The sequence below is a fragment of the Phyllobates terribilis genome, unplaced genomic scaffold, assembly GCF_046119375.1.
Source record: "Phyllobates terribilis strain yellow unplaced genomic scaffold, ASM4611937v1 Scaffold_10__3_contigs__length_209671492, whole genome shotgun sequence".
NCBI classification, from domain to species: Eukaryota; Metazoa; Chordata; class Amphibia; order Anura; family Dendrobatidae; genus Phyllobates; species Phyllobates terribilis.
In genome coordinates, this window is record NW_027362770.1 from 183,663,340 (window position 1) to 183,682,469 (window position 19,130).

Genomic DNA, 19,130 nt, shown 5'->3' on the forward strand with positions numbered 1-19,130 from the left:
CAGTGACACAGGCTTGTGATAAATTTACATCTAGCTGAGGAAGATTAATCCTGTGCTTCAAAAGAATTCAACAGAAATTTGCAGCTGGGCCGGCGCTGACATGAAGTATGGATTATCTGGAGTTCTGTACTTCCGATAATAATGGGACCCATGTTTTTAGTGGCAGGGTCTGCCAAGGAACAATATGGATAATTTTCTGTAGCTGTACGCCCCTCCAGGGAGCAGTGATGCAAAAGTACAGAATGACAGACCACAGCTGTATCATGTGTGGACTCTGGAGAAAGGTAAATTCATAATGAAAAATATGGTATCACTTTCTGGCTTCTGCGATCAACCAGTGACAAATTATCGCAGAAACCAGATATGCTAATAAAAATATGAAGGCTGGAGCTCAGCCCACGTGAGGTCATCACATGGGTGTGTTGGCAGGCCTCTCCCTTCAGCATAAAAGACACAGCGAAGTGGGGGGGGGGTCAGTATTCATTGCCGGGAGGTATAGAGTTTATAAGCAAAGGATCACGTTCGATAACATTCAAATCAAATTGGGGCGCCCCCCCTCCAGCTATACTGAGTCGTCTCTGCGAACTTTATAGTAAGTTTCTTCTTTAATCCTGTTTTATTTGTGTAACTGTACTTTCTGTACTGCATTGTCCCCTTTTGTAAAATCTTTGTACATTTTTCCTAAACACTGCCTCCCTTTTGGATTAAATATAAAATTTAATAGTTCTGTTTCTTTTGTTCTGTAATCGTTCCCTCCCCTGAAGCCATATACGCTACCAGAAAGCCAGAAAGCAGGCATCCGACCAGGCCTGTGTTATATTTCAAACTGGGTCGGTGGTGGCAGCGAATAATATTAATTGGGATATCGTGAAGCTGGAAGTAACCATACAGGGGCATATACACATATTCCATGAGTTGGAATCCGGAGGTGTGTATGTCATACGCTTTCTGCTCGCTTGCCGATAGCTATGTAGTGAATAATCGGGATCGTGTGTGCGCGAATCCCTGCTCAATCCTGACAGAGTGACGACAGCGGTGGGATATTGTGTGATCTCCCCGGTGTCGTCCCTGATGTTCCCTAACAAATTGGTGGCAGCGGTGGGATATTGTGTGATCTCCCCGATGTCGTCATCTGACGTCCCTGACATCTAGTAACTAGAAACGTTCAACTCACCAGATTCAGCCACTTGTGAAATTGGGACACCCTGCTCCTGTGCCATGAAACCCAGCACTGAAAAGATGGCAAATCCAGCGACAAAGCTGGTAATACTGTTCAAGAAACAAAGAGCGATGCAGTCCCTGTAGAAGAAGAGACAGAGGACAATGCTCGGTGAAACGTGAGGAGCGGCACAGGTCAAGAAGCAAAGTGACCAAGATGCTGGTTTGTCATACTAACGACTGCCCGGTGGCCAGTGCGGCGTTCGGGCCAGTTGCAGCCCCTGTACCTGTAGCAGTTGTTGTGGTACTTATTGTAGCTCCCCAGAGCCGTCAGACAACCCTGGCAGATGGCGTATGAGAAGAAAATTTGCGTCCCAGCGTCCATCCAGACCTGTGGTGTGGACAAATCACAGTTACCCCAATAATTGCTGAGCCTGTGCATCTAAGCTTATCATATATGGTGCTGTCTGCTGAGCCTGTGCATCTAAGCTTATCATATGTGGTGCTGTCTGCTGAGCCTGTGCATCTAAGCTTATCATATATGGTGCTGTCTGCTGAGCCTGTGCATCTAAGCTTATCATATGTGGTGCTGTCTGCTGAGCCTGTGCATCTAAGCTTATCATATGTGGTGCTGTCTGCTGAGCCTGTGCATCTAAGCTTATCATATGTGGTGCTGTCTGCTGAGCCTGTGCATCTAAGCTTATCATATATGGTGCTGTCTGCTGAGCCTGTGCATCTAAGCTTATCATATATGGTGCTGTCTGCTGAGCCTGTGCATCTAAGCTTATCATATATGGTGCTGTCTGCTGAGCCTGTGCATCTAAGCTTATCATATATGGTGCTGTCTGCTGAGCCTGTGCATCTAAGCTTATCATATGTGGTGCTGACTGCTGAGCCTGTGCATCTAAGCTTATCATATGTGGTGCTGTCTGCTGAGCCTGTGCATCTAAGCTTATCATATGTGGTGCTGTCTGCTGAGCCTGTGCATCTAAGCTTATCGCTGTCTGCTGAGCCTGTGCATCTAAGCTTATCATATATGGTGCTGTCTGCTGAGCCTGAGCATCTAAGCTTATCGCTGTCTGCTGAGCCTGTGCATCTAAGCTTATCATATGTGGTGCTGACTGCTGAGCCTGTGCATCTAAGCTTATCATATGTGGTGCTGACTGCTGAGCCTGTGCATCTAAGCTTATCATATGTGGTGCTGTCTGCTGAGCCTGTGCATCTAAGCTTATCATATGTGGTGCTGTCTGCTGAGCCTGTGCATCTAAGCTTATCATATGTGGTGCTGTCTGCTGAGCCTGTGCATCTAAGCTTATCATATATGGTGCTGACTGCTGAGCCTGTGCATCTAAGCTTATCATATATGGTGCTGACTGCTGAGCCTGTGCATCTAAGCTTATCATATGTGGTGCTGTCTGCTGAGCCTGTGCATCTAAGCTTATCATATATGGTGCTGTCTGCTGAGCCTGTGCATCTAAGCTTATCATATGTGGTGCTGTCTGCTGAGCCTGTGCATCTAAGCTTATCATATGTGGTGCTGACTGCTGAGCCAGTGCATCTAAGCTTTTCATATGTGCTGCTGTCTGCTGAGCCTGTGCATCTAAGCTTATCATATGTGCTGCTGTCTGCTGAGCCTGTGCATCTAAGCTTATCATATGTGGTGTTGTCTGCTTAGCCTGTGCATCTAAGCTTATCATATGTGCTGCTGTCTGCTGAGCCTGTGCATCTAAGCTTATCGCTGTCTGCTGAGCCTGTGCATCTAAGCTTATCATATATGGTGCTGTCTGCTGAGCCTGAGCATCTAAGCTTATCGCTGTCTGCTGAGCCTGTGCATCTAAGCTTATCATATGTGGTGCTGACTGCTGAGCCTGTGCATCTAAGCTTATCATATGTGGTGCTGTCTGCTGAGCCTGTGCATCTAAGCTTATCATATGTGGTGCTGACTGCTGAGCCAGTGCATCTAAGCTTTTCATATGTGCTGCTGTCTGCTGAGCCTGTGCATCTAAGCTTATCATATGTGCTGCTGTCTGCTGAGCCTGTGCATCTAAGCTTATCATATGTGGTGCTGTCTGCTTAGCCTGTGCATCTAAGCTTATCATATGTGCTGCTGTCTGCTGAGCCTGTGCATCTAAGCTTATCGCTGTCTGCTGAGCCTGTGCATCTAAGCTTATCGCTGTCTGCTGAGCCTGTGCATCTAAGCTTATCATATATGGTGCTGTCTGCTGAGCCTGAGCATCTAAGCTTATCGCTGTCTGCTGAGCCTGTGCATCTAAGCTTATCATATGTGGTGCTGACTGCTGAGCCTGTGCATCTAAGCTTATCATATGTGGTGCTGACTGCTGAGCCTGTGCATCTAAGCTTATCATATGTGGTGCTGTCTGCTGAGCCTGTGCATCTAAGCTTATCATATGTGGTGCTGTCTGCTGAGCCTGTGCATCTAAGCTTATCATATATGGTGCTGACTGCTGAGCCTGTGCATCTAAGCTTATCATATATGGTGCTGACTGCTGAGCCTGTGCATCTAAGCTTATCATATGTGGTGCTGTCTGCTGAGCCTGTGCATCTAAGCTTATCATATATGGTGCTGTCTGCTGAGCCTGAGCATCTAAGCTTATCGCTGTCTGCTGAGCCTGTGCATCTAAGCTTATCATATGTGGTGCTGACTGCTGAGCCTGTGCATCTAAGCTTATCATATGTGGTGCTGACTGCTGAGCGTGTGCATCTAAGCTTATCATATGTGGTGCTGACTGCTGAGCCTGTGCATCTAAGCTTATCATATGTGGTGCTGACTGCTGAGCCTGTGCATCTAAGCTTATCATATGTGGTGCTGTCTGCTGAGCCTGTGCATCTAAGCTTATCATATGTGGTGCTGTCTGCTGAGCCTGTGCATCTAAGCTTATCATATGTGGTGCTGTCTGCTGAGCCTGTGCATCTAAGCTTATCATATGTGGTGCTGTCTGCTGAGCCTGTGCATCTAAGCTTATCATATATGGTGCTGACTGCTGAGCCTGTGCATCTAAGCTTATCATATATGGTGCTGACTGCTGAGCCTGTGCATCTAAGCTTATCATATGTGGTGCTGTCTGCTGAGCCTGTGCATCTAAGCTTATCATATATGGTGCTGTCTGCTGAGCCTGTGCATCTAAGCTTATCATATGTGGTGCTGTCTGCTGAGCCTGTGCATCTAAGCTTATCATATGTGGTGCTGACTGCTGAGCCTGTGCATCTAAGCTTATCATATGTGGTGCTGTCTGCTGAGCCTGTGCATCTAAGCTTATCATATGTGGTGCTGACTGCTGAGCCAGTGCATCTAAGCTTTTCATATGTGCTGCTGTCTGCTGAGCCTGTGCATCTAAGCTTATCATATGTGCTGCTGTCTGCTCAGCCTGTGCATCTAAGCTTATCATATGTGGTGTTGTCTGCTGAGCCTGTGCATCTAAGCTTATCATATGTGCTGCTGTCTGCTGAGCCTGTGCATCTAAGCTTATCGCTGTCTGCTGAGCCTGTGCATCTAAGCTTATCACTGTCTGCTGAGCCTGTGCATCTAAGCTTATCATATATGGTGCTGTCTGCTGAGCCTGAGCATCTAAGCTTATCGCTGTCTGCTGAGCCTGTGCATCTAAGCTTATCATATGTGGTGCTGACTGCTGAGCCTGTGCATCTAAGCTTATCATATGTGGTGCTGACTGCTGAGCCTGTGCATCTAAGCTTATCATATGTGGTGCTGACTGCTGAGCCTGTGCATCTAAGCTTATCATATGTGGTGCTGTCTGCTGAGCCTGTGCATCTAAGCTTATCATATGTGGTGCTGTCTGCTGAGCCTGTGCATCTAAGCTTATCATATATGGTGCTGACTGCTGAGCCTGTGCATCTAAGCTTATCATATGTGGTGCTGTCTGCTGAGCCTGTGCATCTAAGCTTATCATATATGGTGCTGTCTGCTGAGCCTGAGCATCTAAGCTTATCGCTGTCTGCTGAGCCTGTGCATCTAAGCTTATCATATGTGGTGCTGACTGCTGAGCCTGTGCATCTAAGCTTATCATATGTGGTGCTGACTGCTGAGCGTGTGCATCTAAGCTTATCATATGTGGTGCTGACTGCTGAGCCTGTGCATCTAAGCTTATCATATGTGGTGCTGACTGCTGAGCCTGTGCATCTAAGCTTATCATATGTGGTGCTGACTGCTGAGCCTGTGCATCTAAGCTTATCATATGTGGTGCTGTCTGCTGAGCCTGTGCATCTAAGCTTATCATATGTGGTGCTGTCTGCTGAGCCTGTGCATCTAAGCTTATCATATATGGTGCTGACTGCTGAGCCTGTGCATCTAAGCTTATCATATATGGTGCTGTCTGCTGAGCCTGTGCATCTAAGCTTATCATATGTGGTGCTGTCTGCTGAGCCTGTGCATCTAAACTTATCATATATGGTGCTGACTGCTGAGCCTGTGCATCTAAGCTTATCATATATGGTGCTGACTGCTGAGCCTGTGCATCTAAGCTTATCATATGTGGTGCTGACTGCTGAGCGTGTGCATCTAAGCTTATCATATGTGGTGCTGTCTGCTGAGCCTGTGCATCTAAGCTTATCATATATGGTGCTGTCTGCTGAGCCTGTGCATCTAAGCTTATTATATGTGGTGCTGTCTGCGGAGCCTGTGCATCTAAACTTATCATATATGGTGCTGACTGCTGAGCCTGTGCAACTAAGCTTATCATATGTGGTGCTGTCTGCTGAGACTGTGCATCTAAGCTTATCATATGTGGAGCTGACTGCTGAGCCTTTGCATCTAAGCTTATCATATGTGGTGCTGACTGCTGAGCCTGTGCATCTAAGCTTATCATATATGGTGCTGACTGCTGAGCGTGTGCATCTAAGCTTATCATATGTGCTGTTGTCTGCTGAGCCTGTGCATCTAAGCTTATCATATGTGGTGCTGTCTGCTGAGCCTGTGCATCTAAACTTATCATATGTGCTGCTGTCTGCTGAGCCTGTGCATCTAAGCTTATCATATGTGGAGCTGACTGCTGAGCCTGTGCATCTAAGCTTATCATATGTGGTGCTGTCTGCTGAGCCTGTGCATCTAAGCTTATCATATGTGGTGCTGTCTGCTGAGCCTGTGCATCTAAGCTTATCATATGTGGTGCTGACTGCTGAGCCTGTGCATCTAAGCTTATCATATGTGGTGCTGACTGCTGAGCCTGTGCATCTAAGCTTATCATATATGGTGCTGTCTGCTGAGCGTGTGCATCTAAGCTTATCATATATGGTGCTGTCTGCTGAGCCTGTGCATCTAAGCTTATCATATGTGATGCTCTCTTCTGAGCCCATGTATCTAAGCTTATTATGTGTGGTACTATTATCTGAGCTTGTGTATCTAAGCATACCATGTGTGGTACTTTATTCTGAGCGTGTGTATCTGAGCTCACCATGTGTGGCCCTGTCTGAGCTGTGTTTCAAAGCTTAAAATGTACGGTTCTGTCTGCTAAGCTTTGTATCTAAGCCTATGTGTGGTACTGTTTGCTGAGCTGTGTATCTAAGCTTACAATGTGTGATCCTGTCTGCTGAGCTAGGAATCTAAGCTTATTTTGTGTGGTACTGTCTGCTGAGCTTGTGTATCTAAGCTTACAATGTGTGATACTGTCTGCTGAGCCTGTGTATCCAAGCTCATCACATGTGATGCTCTCTGCTGAGCCCGTGTATCTAAGCTTATCATGTGTGAAACTGCTGAGTCGATGTACCTAAGGGCATCAGTTGTGATAGTGTCTGTGGAGCCAGCGTATCTAAACCTATCGTGTGACACTATCTGCTAAGTCAGTGTATCTAATCCCATTATGTGTGATACAGTCTGCAGAGCCAGTGTATCTAAGCCAATCATTTGTGATGCTGCCTGCTTAGCCAGTCAATCTAAGCTTATCGTGTGAGATATTGTCTAATGAGCCAGTGTATCTAAGCCTATGGTGTGTGATACTGTTTGCTGAGCCAATGTCTATGCACCTATCATGTGTGATACTGTCTGCTGTGCTGCTACATCCAAGCCTTTCGAGTACTATACTAGCTGAGACGAGTATCTAATCTTTTCAAAAGTGATACGGTCTGCTGAGCTGAGTATCTAAGCCCAGCGGTCTCAGTACCGCCTAGGATATTATAGAAGTACTGGGAGACAATGCCATTTTCAGAAATTTGAGCCCCCTCCCCAATAAATCTTAGTGCATCATTCCTGCCCGTGACCCACCTCACCTGAGGGTCCTTGAGCCGCGTGATATCAGGTTTCAGATAAAACACGATTCCATCATATGCTCCAGGCAAAGTGACCCCTCGAACCAGTAGGATGATTAGCATCACATAGGGAAATGTGGCTGTGAAGTATACCACCTGGCACAAGGGGGCAGTATTGAGAAGTACATGTCGTTATATACAGCTTCAGAATATTTTATAGGATGTTCCTGTAGGAATCAATTCTTGGTGCTTTAGTTTAGAATGGGCTACAAGGATGACAATCTCATCTTTCTTTACTCCCATGAAATGAAATGTACATTTATTGTGGTCCACGCAGATGTCAAAAGTGGATCCCCATCTAATGCTACCATTTAAATAGTGTATTTTGGGGCATATGTGAAGGTAATATATTGGGACAGAGGCCACCAAACTTTTCCCATGGAAAAGAGAAACCTTCAGAAATACTTGGTATCTTGTTTACCCCCACAGCGGGACCCTATTACAATCAACCTGTATGAGCATCAACATCCCGATAAATGCCCTTTTTTGAAAGGAAAAAAGCTAGTCATAGTCCACCCCAAAAAATAAAAAATTAACCGTAACATAGGGTAAAGCATCCAAAATCACCTTTCCAGTGGATTTGACCCCTTTCCAGATGCAGAAGTAACAAACGATCCAGGCCAGTAGAAGACACAGTGCAAGCTCCCATCGGATGGTTCCCAAGTTCTCAATCCCATCTGAGAGGCCCAATGCTCTATTTCTAGTTGTAAAGGTAGAGGGTATCACAATATAGATCTACAGACATATAGGTAAATTGTGCAGTACTATGTAATGTAAAAGGGCAATCTGACTTACTCCCAGAATTCCACAACAGGCGATGTAGCATTTATGGGTGCTGTATAATTCGCAGAATGTGCAAGGTCATCAATGCAATTAGCTGCAGAGAAAAGTAAAGAGAAATTCCACAGAGCTGCAACCAAATATTTAAGTTTTTCACACACACACACAAATATAAATATATATATATATTTTTGGTTACATATGTCTAGATTTCTTACCTGTGTTCCAGGTGTGGTTGCAGTGAGCCCAAGGTAGCTCAGCTGTAAATGAGCTGAAGAGATAAAAGATTGCCCAGGCCAGGATAACAATATAATAGATGTTCAGGTAGCTTTCTATTACTTGCGAGGCATAGCCAATACCTAAAACAGAGTAAATATTGTTTAGTACATGGGGTTCATAGATTTTTAATTCACTTATGAATTTGGGGTTAGTGTAGACCCCATTGCAGTACCCTTTCTGCCAGATTATTGATATAAACATTAATTCTATAAATCTGCCAATACACTTTAGATAACTGCCAGTAGAATTCTAGGTATTCATACTGAAACTATTTCTCCTATCTACCACATATACATGCACAACTTGCTGAGCATGAATGTGTTTTCAAAGGTGAATGGGAAATGAAAGAAACTCTGGCAGTGGCTTATCTCCTGTAGGAATAAAGGATTGGGTATGCTAGAATCCAAAATGCCCAATTCTTCTTTCCTCTGACATCTGCAGACAACGGAGAGTAAAAAAAAAAAAACTTCTTGACAGATCGCCTGTCAAAATTGGTTCATCTATCGACTTTCATGTAATGTGCATGCGCAATTATCAAGAGGTAATAAATGGGATTCTTTTGTGAGATTTGGGATGTATGAAAGTGAGTGGTATGACAGCAGACTGTATGCTTTGAAAAATGCAATGAGGTCTACAAAATGTATAAATGGCTACTGGACATTGCTTCACCAGTAGCTGCCACTAGATGGCAATCTCGGAAAGTAAAAAAAAATAAAATATTATGCATAATTCATAAAAAAAAACCAAGTGTGAATTGTGGAAATCAAAGTTACATTTCCAGGAGTTATAACCTGTTAGGCTGTGACAGGTTATCCCGGGGATATAATATTAAACAGAAGATTTATGCAAGAAAGTAATACATTAATTTTGGTGGGATTAGTAGGAAAATGAGCTTGGGAAGGTTAACGGGGATTATTATTTTATCAAAAGTCCAAGATAATAATCTAACAAATACTGTGAAGACCCCCTAAAACCTAAAGTAGCCTTATGGTAAAATATCTAATGGTGTGAACAGGACCTAAGTCATCTGCATGAATGAGGTCATCCTCCTGACTGCGGTGGTGTGCTCATTGATAAATGTTGACCGAGAAGATGCTGCCAGCGTCTTGGTTTCTATGGCTCTTTGCCCCGTCAGGTCGTGTGAAACTGGGTGAGGGAGCTGAATGAAGAATGGGGCACACAATACTAACCTTCAAAGAGGGGGCAGATCTTCCTCCACGCTGTGACCCCTCCCTGGTTGGTGTACTGGCCCAGCGCCGTCTCCAAGAAAAATACCGGAATGCCGCAGGTGAAGAGGAAGATGAGATATGGGATGAAGAAGGCTCCTGGTAACACAAGGGCGTAATGTCACAGAACTCGGCTGCACAAATCTGTCGCCTGCGCTGACTGTTTGTTACAATGTATCAGACTCACAGAGGATTGTCTAGGCTGTATACAATTGGAATGAACATTGCACGATGTGACGGTATTATCTGAGCGCTGTATGGCGGTGTTATTCACACTGTAGTATTGGGGTACTGTATGGTGTATTTGAGCACTGTAGGGAGATAGTTGAGCACTATATGGCATGTGATAAGGGTATTATAAGAAAATATGTGTACACTGTATGGCGGTAGTGCACTAATTGGGTATTGTATGGAGATATCCGGGTACTATTTTGTTTTCTGATACCCTCTGGTTCTCTTTCCATCACTATAATGTTACGTTATATATCAAACCACCACTAGAGGGAGCTCATTGCATACAGATTTACTCCATTGCACCAGTATGCAATCAGCTCTTCAGCTCCCCCTAGTGGCGGCTGCAGACAACCACAAGTTATTATTGTAAGCGCTTCTCGCTGCGGCCTCAGATTTCCCGAGGATCTGGTAGCCAGGGCACTGCCTAAAATAAATACCCCCTATCAAGATATCATCAGTGCTTCAGAAGGACCTTTGTAATATCCCATTGTTTCTTCTGCTCCAAGCTCCCAAAATCCGCCCCCCCCCCATCCCATAAAACAATGTCGGCGGGAGCTCACGCTATGACCGCAATGTGTGGGCTCAATGTTCACAAACAAGATGTCTTATTTATCCAGACTAAGACGCCCTCCTGCCAGCCCCATGTTCTTGCAGCATTAACCCCTTCGGAGCTGACGTTCGGTAGATATATTGCATTATAGGCAGCTCCTCTGATCAGGAAATGGTTAAAGAGACCCCCATCTCCACTTACTAAACCTCCCTCTCCTCTCTTCCCTCACCCACCCACCCCCCAAAAAAAAGAACAATCTTGAAAGCAGCGGAAACTTGGAACAAAAACAGCCTGTGAAGTGATCCGGAGCTCCATTCTTCTACCTAATAAGTGTGAAGCGAGCGCGGACTCCCCGCGGACACACAAAGGATCAAACCAACTTTCTCTCAGAACTCCCATGGACGCCCTACTCATCCGCGCTCCTCGCTGCCAGCCATGACAGAGCAACGGGTTAATTAATTATGTATCACGCTGTCTAACGATGGCTGATTAATAGGCCCTATAAATACGTTGTACGCCTGGGGGCCACCGACCTCCGACCCCAGCAATGACTTCAATGGATGACAAATGCTGGGAAATCTCCCGGTGTCGCCGGGACTCTTCCAGTTTTTCTGCCATTATCTGTGGAGTCTGGCCTCCCCGGGATGCGAACAACACAGGAAAACAATATGGTGACTCCAATGGATTGGGGCCGCGTAGAGGGACGGTCTGCAAATTGCGCGGTTTTCACCGTCATGTGACAACTGCACTAGGGACATTGGTAAATCAAAACCTGACGACTTTAAGACGCTGTTAATCCAGCATCATCAGGCTCGTAACCGTCCTAGGGGTCCAAGAGCTCGAGACCTGAAACGCGTGAAGTCAGAGGATGCGGCTCATTAGATTTGAGTAGAAAGGAAAAATTGTGAGAAATGATAAGGATCAGATATACAAGGAGCTGTAATTTTGCGGTTTTATTACCGACACGTTTCGCAGTATAACACACTTCTTCAGGAGGCAACGCCACAAATGTCTAAAATGAGAATATTTCTATTATTCTGCCCTGCTGGAGAAATAATAAGGATCCGATATACAAGGAGCTGTAATTTTGCGGTTTTATTATCGACACGTTTCGCAGTATAACACACTTCTTCAGGCAGCAACACCACAAATGTTTAAGATGAGAATATCTCTATAAGTGGTTGTATCTTGAGGAAGAAGTGTGTTATACTTCAAAATAATAGGGTTTGTTTGGTAGATGATGTTCTGCTGCTTATTATGTCTTGTTTTACTTTTTTGTCTACCTCTAATTTATTCTCTCCCCTGAGGCCCCGAGGACCAGTTCTACCAAATGCCTCTGGATCGTATCTTGCTTCAGCCCCAATGGTGGAGCTAAACATTGTCTGATTACATGCAAAGTTACCAAACCAGAAAATCGGGTCTGGATTCACCACCTTCCTGTGGTTGTAGCCTGAGGAAGAAGTTGTCGAAACGCGTCTATAATAAAACTGCAAAATTACAGCTCCTTGTATACTTATCATTACTCCAGCAGAGCGGAATAATCCACACATTTTTCCTTTCTACTAGAATCCGGTCTGGACCCGTGGGTCTGCAGCAGTATTTTGCACTCCGTAACTCGTAGACCGTTAGCCCAATCGTATCCCCAATCCTAACCATAACCCTAACTCCAATCCTAGCTCTAACCCTAACCATAACTCTACCTACAATCCGAGCCCTAATCCTAATCTTATTCCCAATCCTAGCCCTAACCTGAGCTCCAATACTAGCCCTAACCATAGCCCAATTTTAGACCTAAGCCTAGTCATAGCTTTAACCCCAATCTTAGCCCCAGTACTAGCCGTAACCCTAGCCATAACCCTAATCCCAATCCTAGTTCTTATCCTAGCCCCAATCCTAGCCCGAACCCTAGCCATAACTCTAGCTACAATCCTAGCCCTTATCCTAATCCAATCGTAATCATAGTCCCAATCCTAGCCCTAACCTGAGCTCCCATACTAGCCCTAACCCTAGCCCAATTCTAGCCCTAAGCCTAGTCATAACCTTAACCCCAATCCTAGCCCCAGTGCTCGCCGTAACTCTAACCATAATAATAATCAGAATCCTAGTTCTAATCCTAGCCCGAACCCTAGCCATAACTCGAGCTACAATCCTAACCCTAACCCGAGCTCTAATACTAGCCTTAACTCTAGCCCAATTCTACCCCTAACCCTAGTCATAACCTTAACCCCAATCCTGGCCTCAGTGCTAGCCGTAACCCTAACCATAACCCTAACCACAATCCTAGTTCTAATTCTAGCCACAATCCTAGTCCTCACCATAGCTCCAACCCTAGCCCTAATCCAACCTTGAATTCTAGCCCCAATCCTAGCCCTAAACCTCACCCTAGTCCTAAGCCTAGAACAATCTCTAGCCCCAATCCTAGCCCTAACCCCAACCTTCAGTTCTAGCCCCAATCCTAGCCCCAACCCCAACCTTGAGTTCTAGCCCTAATCCTAGCCCAATACATTAGCCCCAATCCTAGCCCTAAACCTCACCCCAGCCCTAAGCCTAGTTCAAACTGTAGCCGCAATCTTAGTCCTACTCTTAGCCTAATTCTAGCCTTAACCCTAATCATAACCTTAACCCTAATCCTAGCCCCAGTACTAGCCATACCCTAGCCATAACCCTAACCACATTCCTAGTTCTGTTCCTAGCCCTAATCTTAGCCCTAACCCTAGCTCAAACCCAACCTAGAATTCTAGCCCTATACCCTAGCCCCAATCCTAGCCCTAAACCTCATCCTAACCCAAACTCTATCCGCAATCTGAGACCTAACGCTAGCCCAATTCCTAGCCCTAACCAAACCTTGAACTCTAGCCCTAACTCTAGCCCAATACCCTAGCCCCAATCTTAGCCCTAAACCTCACCCTAACCCTAAGCCTAGCCAAAAGTCCAGCAGCAATCCTAGTCCTAGATTTTGCACTCCAATAGAATTTGGCACCCAGGGTAACCACCCGCATACTATGCTACTGCCTGGAGTCACCTGTTGTTTTTTTTAGCCTCCCTCTCTCGCTCACCCTGTGATACCTAGCTTTCCCTCATACATATACAAAGACTATGCAACTCCAAACATTATATACTATAAAAAATGTGAGGTTCTTTGTGAGGTTCTTAGTTCTTAAATATATTTAGAGGGGCTGGTATGGTCTTGGGTCTGAAATTAATTTAGGGTCTAGAATAGGGATTGATATTAATATAAGGGTCTGGAAGTATTCAGGGGGTCGGATATTATATAGGGGTCAGGTCCGTGGTCTGAATATAGTCAAATGGACTAGTCTGGGGTTTTATTTTACTATATAAATGTGATCAAGGGTCTAATATTAATACGTAGGGTCTGAATATATTTAGGGAGTCTGGTCTGGGATCTGATATTAATATAGTGGTATCATCGGGGTCTAATGCTAATATAGTGGGTCTGAAGATAGTTATAGGGTCTGACATTAATAAATGGCTGTGATAGTGGGTCTAATATTATTATAGGGGGTCTGAATATACTAAACTCAAGGGACCTGGTCTGGGCCTGATATTAATAAATGACTGTGATCTAAGGACTAATAATAATATATAGGACTATATACAGTACAGACCAAAAGTTTGGACACACCTTCTCATTTAAAGATTTTTCTGTATTTTCATGACTATGAAAATTGTCCATTCACACTGAAGGCATCAAAACTATGAATTACCACATGTGGAATTATATACTTAACAAAAAAGTGTGAAACAACTGAAAATATGTCTTATATTCTAGGTTCTTCAAAGTAGCCACCTTTTGCTTTGATGACTGCTTTGCACACTCTTGGCATTCTCTTGATGAGCTTCAATAGGTAGTCACCGGAAATGGTCTTCCAACAATCTTGAAGGAGTTCCCAGAGATGCTTAGCACTTGTTGGCCCTTTTGCCTTCACTCTGCAGTCCAGCTCACCCCAAACCATCTCGATTGGGTTCAGGTCTGGTGACTGTGGAAGCCAGGTCATCTGGCGTAGCCCCCCATCACTCTCCTTCTTGGTCAAATAGCCCTTACACAGCCTGGAGGTGTTTGGGGTCATTGTCCTGTTGAAAAATAAATGATGGTACAACTAAACGCAAACCGGATGGAATAGCATGCCGCTGCAAGATGCTGTGGCAGCCATGCTGGTTCAGTATGCCTTCAATTTTGAATAAATGCCCAACAGAGTCACCAGCAAAGCCCCCCACACCATCACACCTCCTCCTCCATGCTTCACGGTGGGAACCAGGCATGTAGAGTCCATCCGTTCACCTTTTCTGCGTTGCACAAAGACACGGTGGTTGGAACCAAAGATCTCAAATTTGGACTCATCAGACCAAAGCGCAGATTTCCACTGGTCTAATGTCCATTCCTTGTGTTCTTTAGCCTAAACAAGTCTCTTCTGCTTGTTGCCTGTCCTTAGCAGTGGTTTCCTAGCAGCTATTTTACCATGAAGGCCTGCTGCACAAAGTCTCCTCTTAACAGTTGTTGAAGAGATGTGTCTGCTGCTAGAACTCTGTGTGGCATTGACCTGGTCTCTAATCTGAGCTGCTGTTAACCTGTGATTTCTGAGGCTGGTGACTCGGATAAACTTATCCTCAGAAGCAGAGGTGACTCTTGGTCTTCCTTTCCAGGGGCGGTCCTCATGTGAGCCAGTTTCTTTGTAGCGCTTGATGGTTTTTGCAACTGCACTTGGGGACACTTTCAAAGTTTGCCCAATTTTTCGGACTGACTGATCTTCATTTCTTAAAGTAATGATGGCCACTCGATTTTCTTTACTTAGCTGCTTTTTTCTTGCCATAATACAAATTCTAACAGTCTATTCAGTAGGACTATCAGCTGTGCATCCACCAGACTTCTGTACAACACAACTGATGGTCCCAACCCCATTTATAAGGCAAGAAATCCCACTTATTAAACCTGACAGGGCACACCTGTGAAGTGAAAACCATTTCCGGTGACTACCTCTTGAAGCTCATCAAGAGAATGCCAAGAGTGTGCAAAGCAGTCATCAAAGCAAAAGGTGGCTACTGTGAAGAACCTAGAATATAAGACATATTTTCAGTTGTTTCACACTTTTTTGTTAAGTATATAATTCCACATGTGGTAATTCATAGTTTTGATGCCTTCAGTGTGAATGGACAATTTTCATAGTCATGAAAATACAGAAAAATCTTTAAATGAGAAGGTGTGTCCAAACTTTTGGTCTATACTGTACATTTATAGGGTCTGGTTTGGGTTCTGATTTTTATGCAGGGGTATAATCTGGGGTCTTACAATATTATTGGGATCTCAATATATTTAAAGGGTCTGGCCTGGGTCTGATATTGATATAGGAGTCTGGTCTGGGGTCAGGTGTTAATATAGAGGTGTGATCCATTCTAGCTGCTGATATTAAATAGAGGGTTGACTATATTAAAGGGATCTGGTATGGGGGCTAAATTTAATATCAGGGGTCTGAATATATTTAAGTGGTCTGGTCTGGGGTCTGATATTGATATAGGATTCTGGTCTGGGGTCGTGTGTTAATATAGAGGTGTGATATTAGCTGCTGATATTAAATAGAGGGTTGACTATAATAAAGGAGTCTGGTGTGGGGGCTAAATTTAATATCGGGTCTGAATATATTTAAGAGGTCTTATCTGAGGGCTAAATTTAATATTGGGGGTCTGAATATATTTAAGGGGTCTGGTCTTTAGGCTAAATTTAATATCGGGGGTCTGAATATATTTAAGGGGTCTGGTCTGGGGGCTAAATTTAATATTGAGAGGGTCTGAATATATTTAAGGGGTCTGGTCAGGGGATAAATTTAATATCGGGGGTCTGAATATATTTAAGGGGTTTGGTCTGGGGTCTGAAGTTATATAGGAGTCTGGTCTGTGGTAATGTGATAACATCGAGCTGTGGTCAGGGGTTTGATATTAATATAGGGGGCTGAATATATTTAGCGGGACCAGTGTATATAAGTAATGCCCCTAGAAAGGCCATTTCTTGCCTCCTGAGCATGGAATAAAGGGAGAAGTGAATATTTTCTTGATAAAATACCGCTGGGGATTATGATCGTACAGTGGTGCCGCCTCACAAACTGGGACTTGTAGGGGATTTCGGAGTAACCCTTTAAGGGTCCGTACGTATCTTGTTGTGCACTCACCGCCTCCATTTTTATAACACAGATATGGAAATCTCCAGACGTTCCCGAGTCCGATGATTTCCCCGGCCACGGAGAGGACAAACTCCACCTTGTTGCCCCACTGCCCCCTTTCCTCCATCTTGGCCTCGGACTTCGGGCCTTCTGACGGGGCGCGCAGAACCTCCGACTTTTCGGCCCTGTTCCAGGCTTCTTCACAGCTCTTGCGACCCATTGCTCTGCGGACAGACAAGGCGTATTACTCATAGTCAGCTGGTGCCCAGCCGTGACATGACAGGCCCTATACGCTGAATTGAGCCATTCATCAACAGCAAAGCGGCAGAACATTCACACCAGGGTGACACCAGAGAGCAAGCGCTGCCAGATCAACACGGCCTTTCACTCTGCAATATTATGCTGAGACATGGAAAGTACGGGCCCGAAGCCTGAGACTGCACTACTGGGTGTTTTCATGGAGACCTGGGGTGGGCTTCACTGACGTTAGCGGCACAACGTCCAGCCCCTTGTCCGTCACTGTCTGTGATGACTTATGACGGCCATATTGCCTTTTTGGTTTCTATGCCAACCACAAACCCCCTACTTACCAACAGCCATGAATATACTGCGAGAGCGCCACCACCAGGGCGTCACACCACACCCTATAGTAGGCATTTTGGGGGATAATCCTGGGTGTTTTGTGGGAGCTATGAATGAATATAACCATGATATGTTGCCTAGCAACCCGATGACTTCCCACCTGGTGACCACCATTTACATCCCTGTAGTTCCAGATACTGAAGTAGTCACTGCGGCACAGCACACTGCCTCTCCACACTGCGGCACAGAACACTGCTTCTCCACACTGCGGCACTGCACACTGCCTCTCCACACTGCGGCACAGCACACTGCCTCTCCACACTGCGGCACAGCACACTGCCTCTCCACACTGCGGCACAGCACACTGCCTCTCCACACTGCGGCACAGCACACTGCCTCTCCACACTGCGGCACAGCACACTGCCTCTCCACACTGCGGCACAGCACACTGCCTCTCCACACTGCGGTACAGCACACTGCCTCTCCACACTGCGGCACAGCACACTGCCTCTCCACACTGCGGCACAGCACACTGCCTCTCCACACTGCGGCACAGCACACTGCCTCTCCACACTGCGGCACAGCACACTGCCTCTCCACACTGCGGTACAGCACACTGCCTCTCCACACTGCAGTACAGCACACTGCCTCTCCACACTGCGGTACAGTACACTGCCTCTCCACACTGCGGCACAGCACACTGCCTCTCCACACTGCGGTACAGCACACTGCCTCTCCACACTGCGGTACAGCACACTGCCTCTCCACACTGCGGCACAGCACACTGCCTCTCCACACTGCGGTACAGCACACTGCCTCTCCACACTGCGGTACAGCACACTGCCTCTCCACACTGCGGCACAGCACACTGCCTCTCCACACTGCGGCACAGCACACTGCCTCTCCACACTGCTGTACAGTACACTGCCTCTCCACACTGCGGTACAGCACACTGCCTCTCCACACTGCTGTACAGTACACTGCCTCTCCACACTGCGGTACAGCACACAGCCTCTCCACACTGCGGCACAGCACACTGCCTCTCCACACTGCGGCACAGCACACTGCCTCTCCACACTGCGGCACAGCACACTGCCTCTCCACACTGCGGTACAGCACACTGCCTCTCCACACTGCGGTACAGCACACTGCCTCTCCACACTGCGGTACAGCACACTGCCTCTCCACACTGCGGCACAGCACACTGCCTCTCCACACTGCGGCACAGCACACTGCCTCTCCACACTGCGGCACAGCACACTGCCTCTCCACACTGCGGCACAGCACACTGCCTCTCCACACTGCGGCACAGCACACTGCCTCTCCACACCGCACAGAGTTGTTTCAGGTTTCTCCAATCAACAAAAATCAGAAATATAAAACACAAAGAAAAGAGGAAAAACCAGAAGTGTTGAGAGAGCCGCAGGCAATGGAGGTCGGTCCTCCGCCCGGGATCGGGACCGGTCATCACAGATTCATCAGGAACCAAGAAAAACCACATCAGACACAAGGAGCGGCCATCACACTGCCAACCATGAGTGCGATACCGACTGCTGAGCTGTGTATCTAATCCTCTCCTGTGTGATACTGTCTGCTGAGCCGTGTATCTAATCCTATCCTGTGTGATACTGTCTGCTGAGCCGTGTATCTAATCCTCTCCTGTGTGATACTGTCTGCTGAGCCGTGTATCTAATCCTATCCTGTGTGATACTGTCTGCTGAGCTGTGTATCTAATCCTCTCCTGTGTGATACTGTCTGCTGAGCCGTGTATCTAATCCTATCCTGTGTGATACTGTCTGCTGAGCCGTGTATCTAATCCTATCCTTTGTGATACCGTCTGCTGAGCCGTGTATCTAATCCTCTCCTGTGTGATAC

The 19,130-nt window shown here is 46.0% G+C and overlaps 1 protein-coding gene across 1 annotated transcript in view; it reads right to left on the reverse strand.

The window, feature by feature from the left end:
• Positions 1–19,130, reverse strand: part of SLC6A12 (solute carrier family 6 member 12) — a 28,530-nt gene that overhangs the window by 4,062 nt on the left and 5,338 nt on the right. Inside the window, exons 2-9 of the mRNA XM_073650306.1 lie at positions 16,683–16,897; positions 9,684–9,818; positions 8,433–8,573; positions 8,230–8,311; positions 8,002–8,134; positions 7,396–7,530; positions 1,446–1,549; positions 1,175–1,299 (exon numbers count right to left, since the gene is read on the reverse strand). Of these exons, the coding sequence (XP_073506407.1) occupies positions 1,175–1,299; positions 1,446–1,549; positions 7,396–7,530; positions 8,002–8,134; positions 8,230–8,311; positions 8,433–8,573; positions 9,684–9,818; positions 16,683–16,893 (1,066 nt within the window). The 5' untranslated portion in view covers positions 16,894–16,897. The remainder of the gene's footprint in view (positions 1–1,174; positions 1,300–1,445; positions 1,550–7,395; positions 7,531–8,001; positions 8,135–8,229; positions 8,312–8,432; positions 8,574–9,683; positions 9,819–16,682; positions 16,898–19,130) is intronic.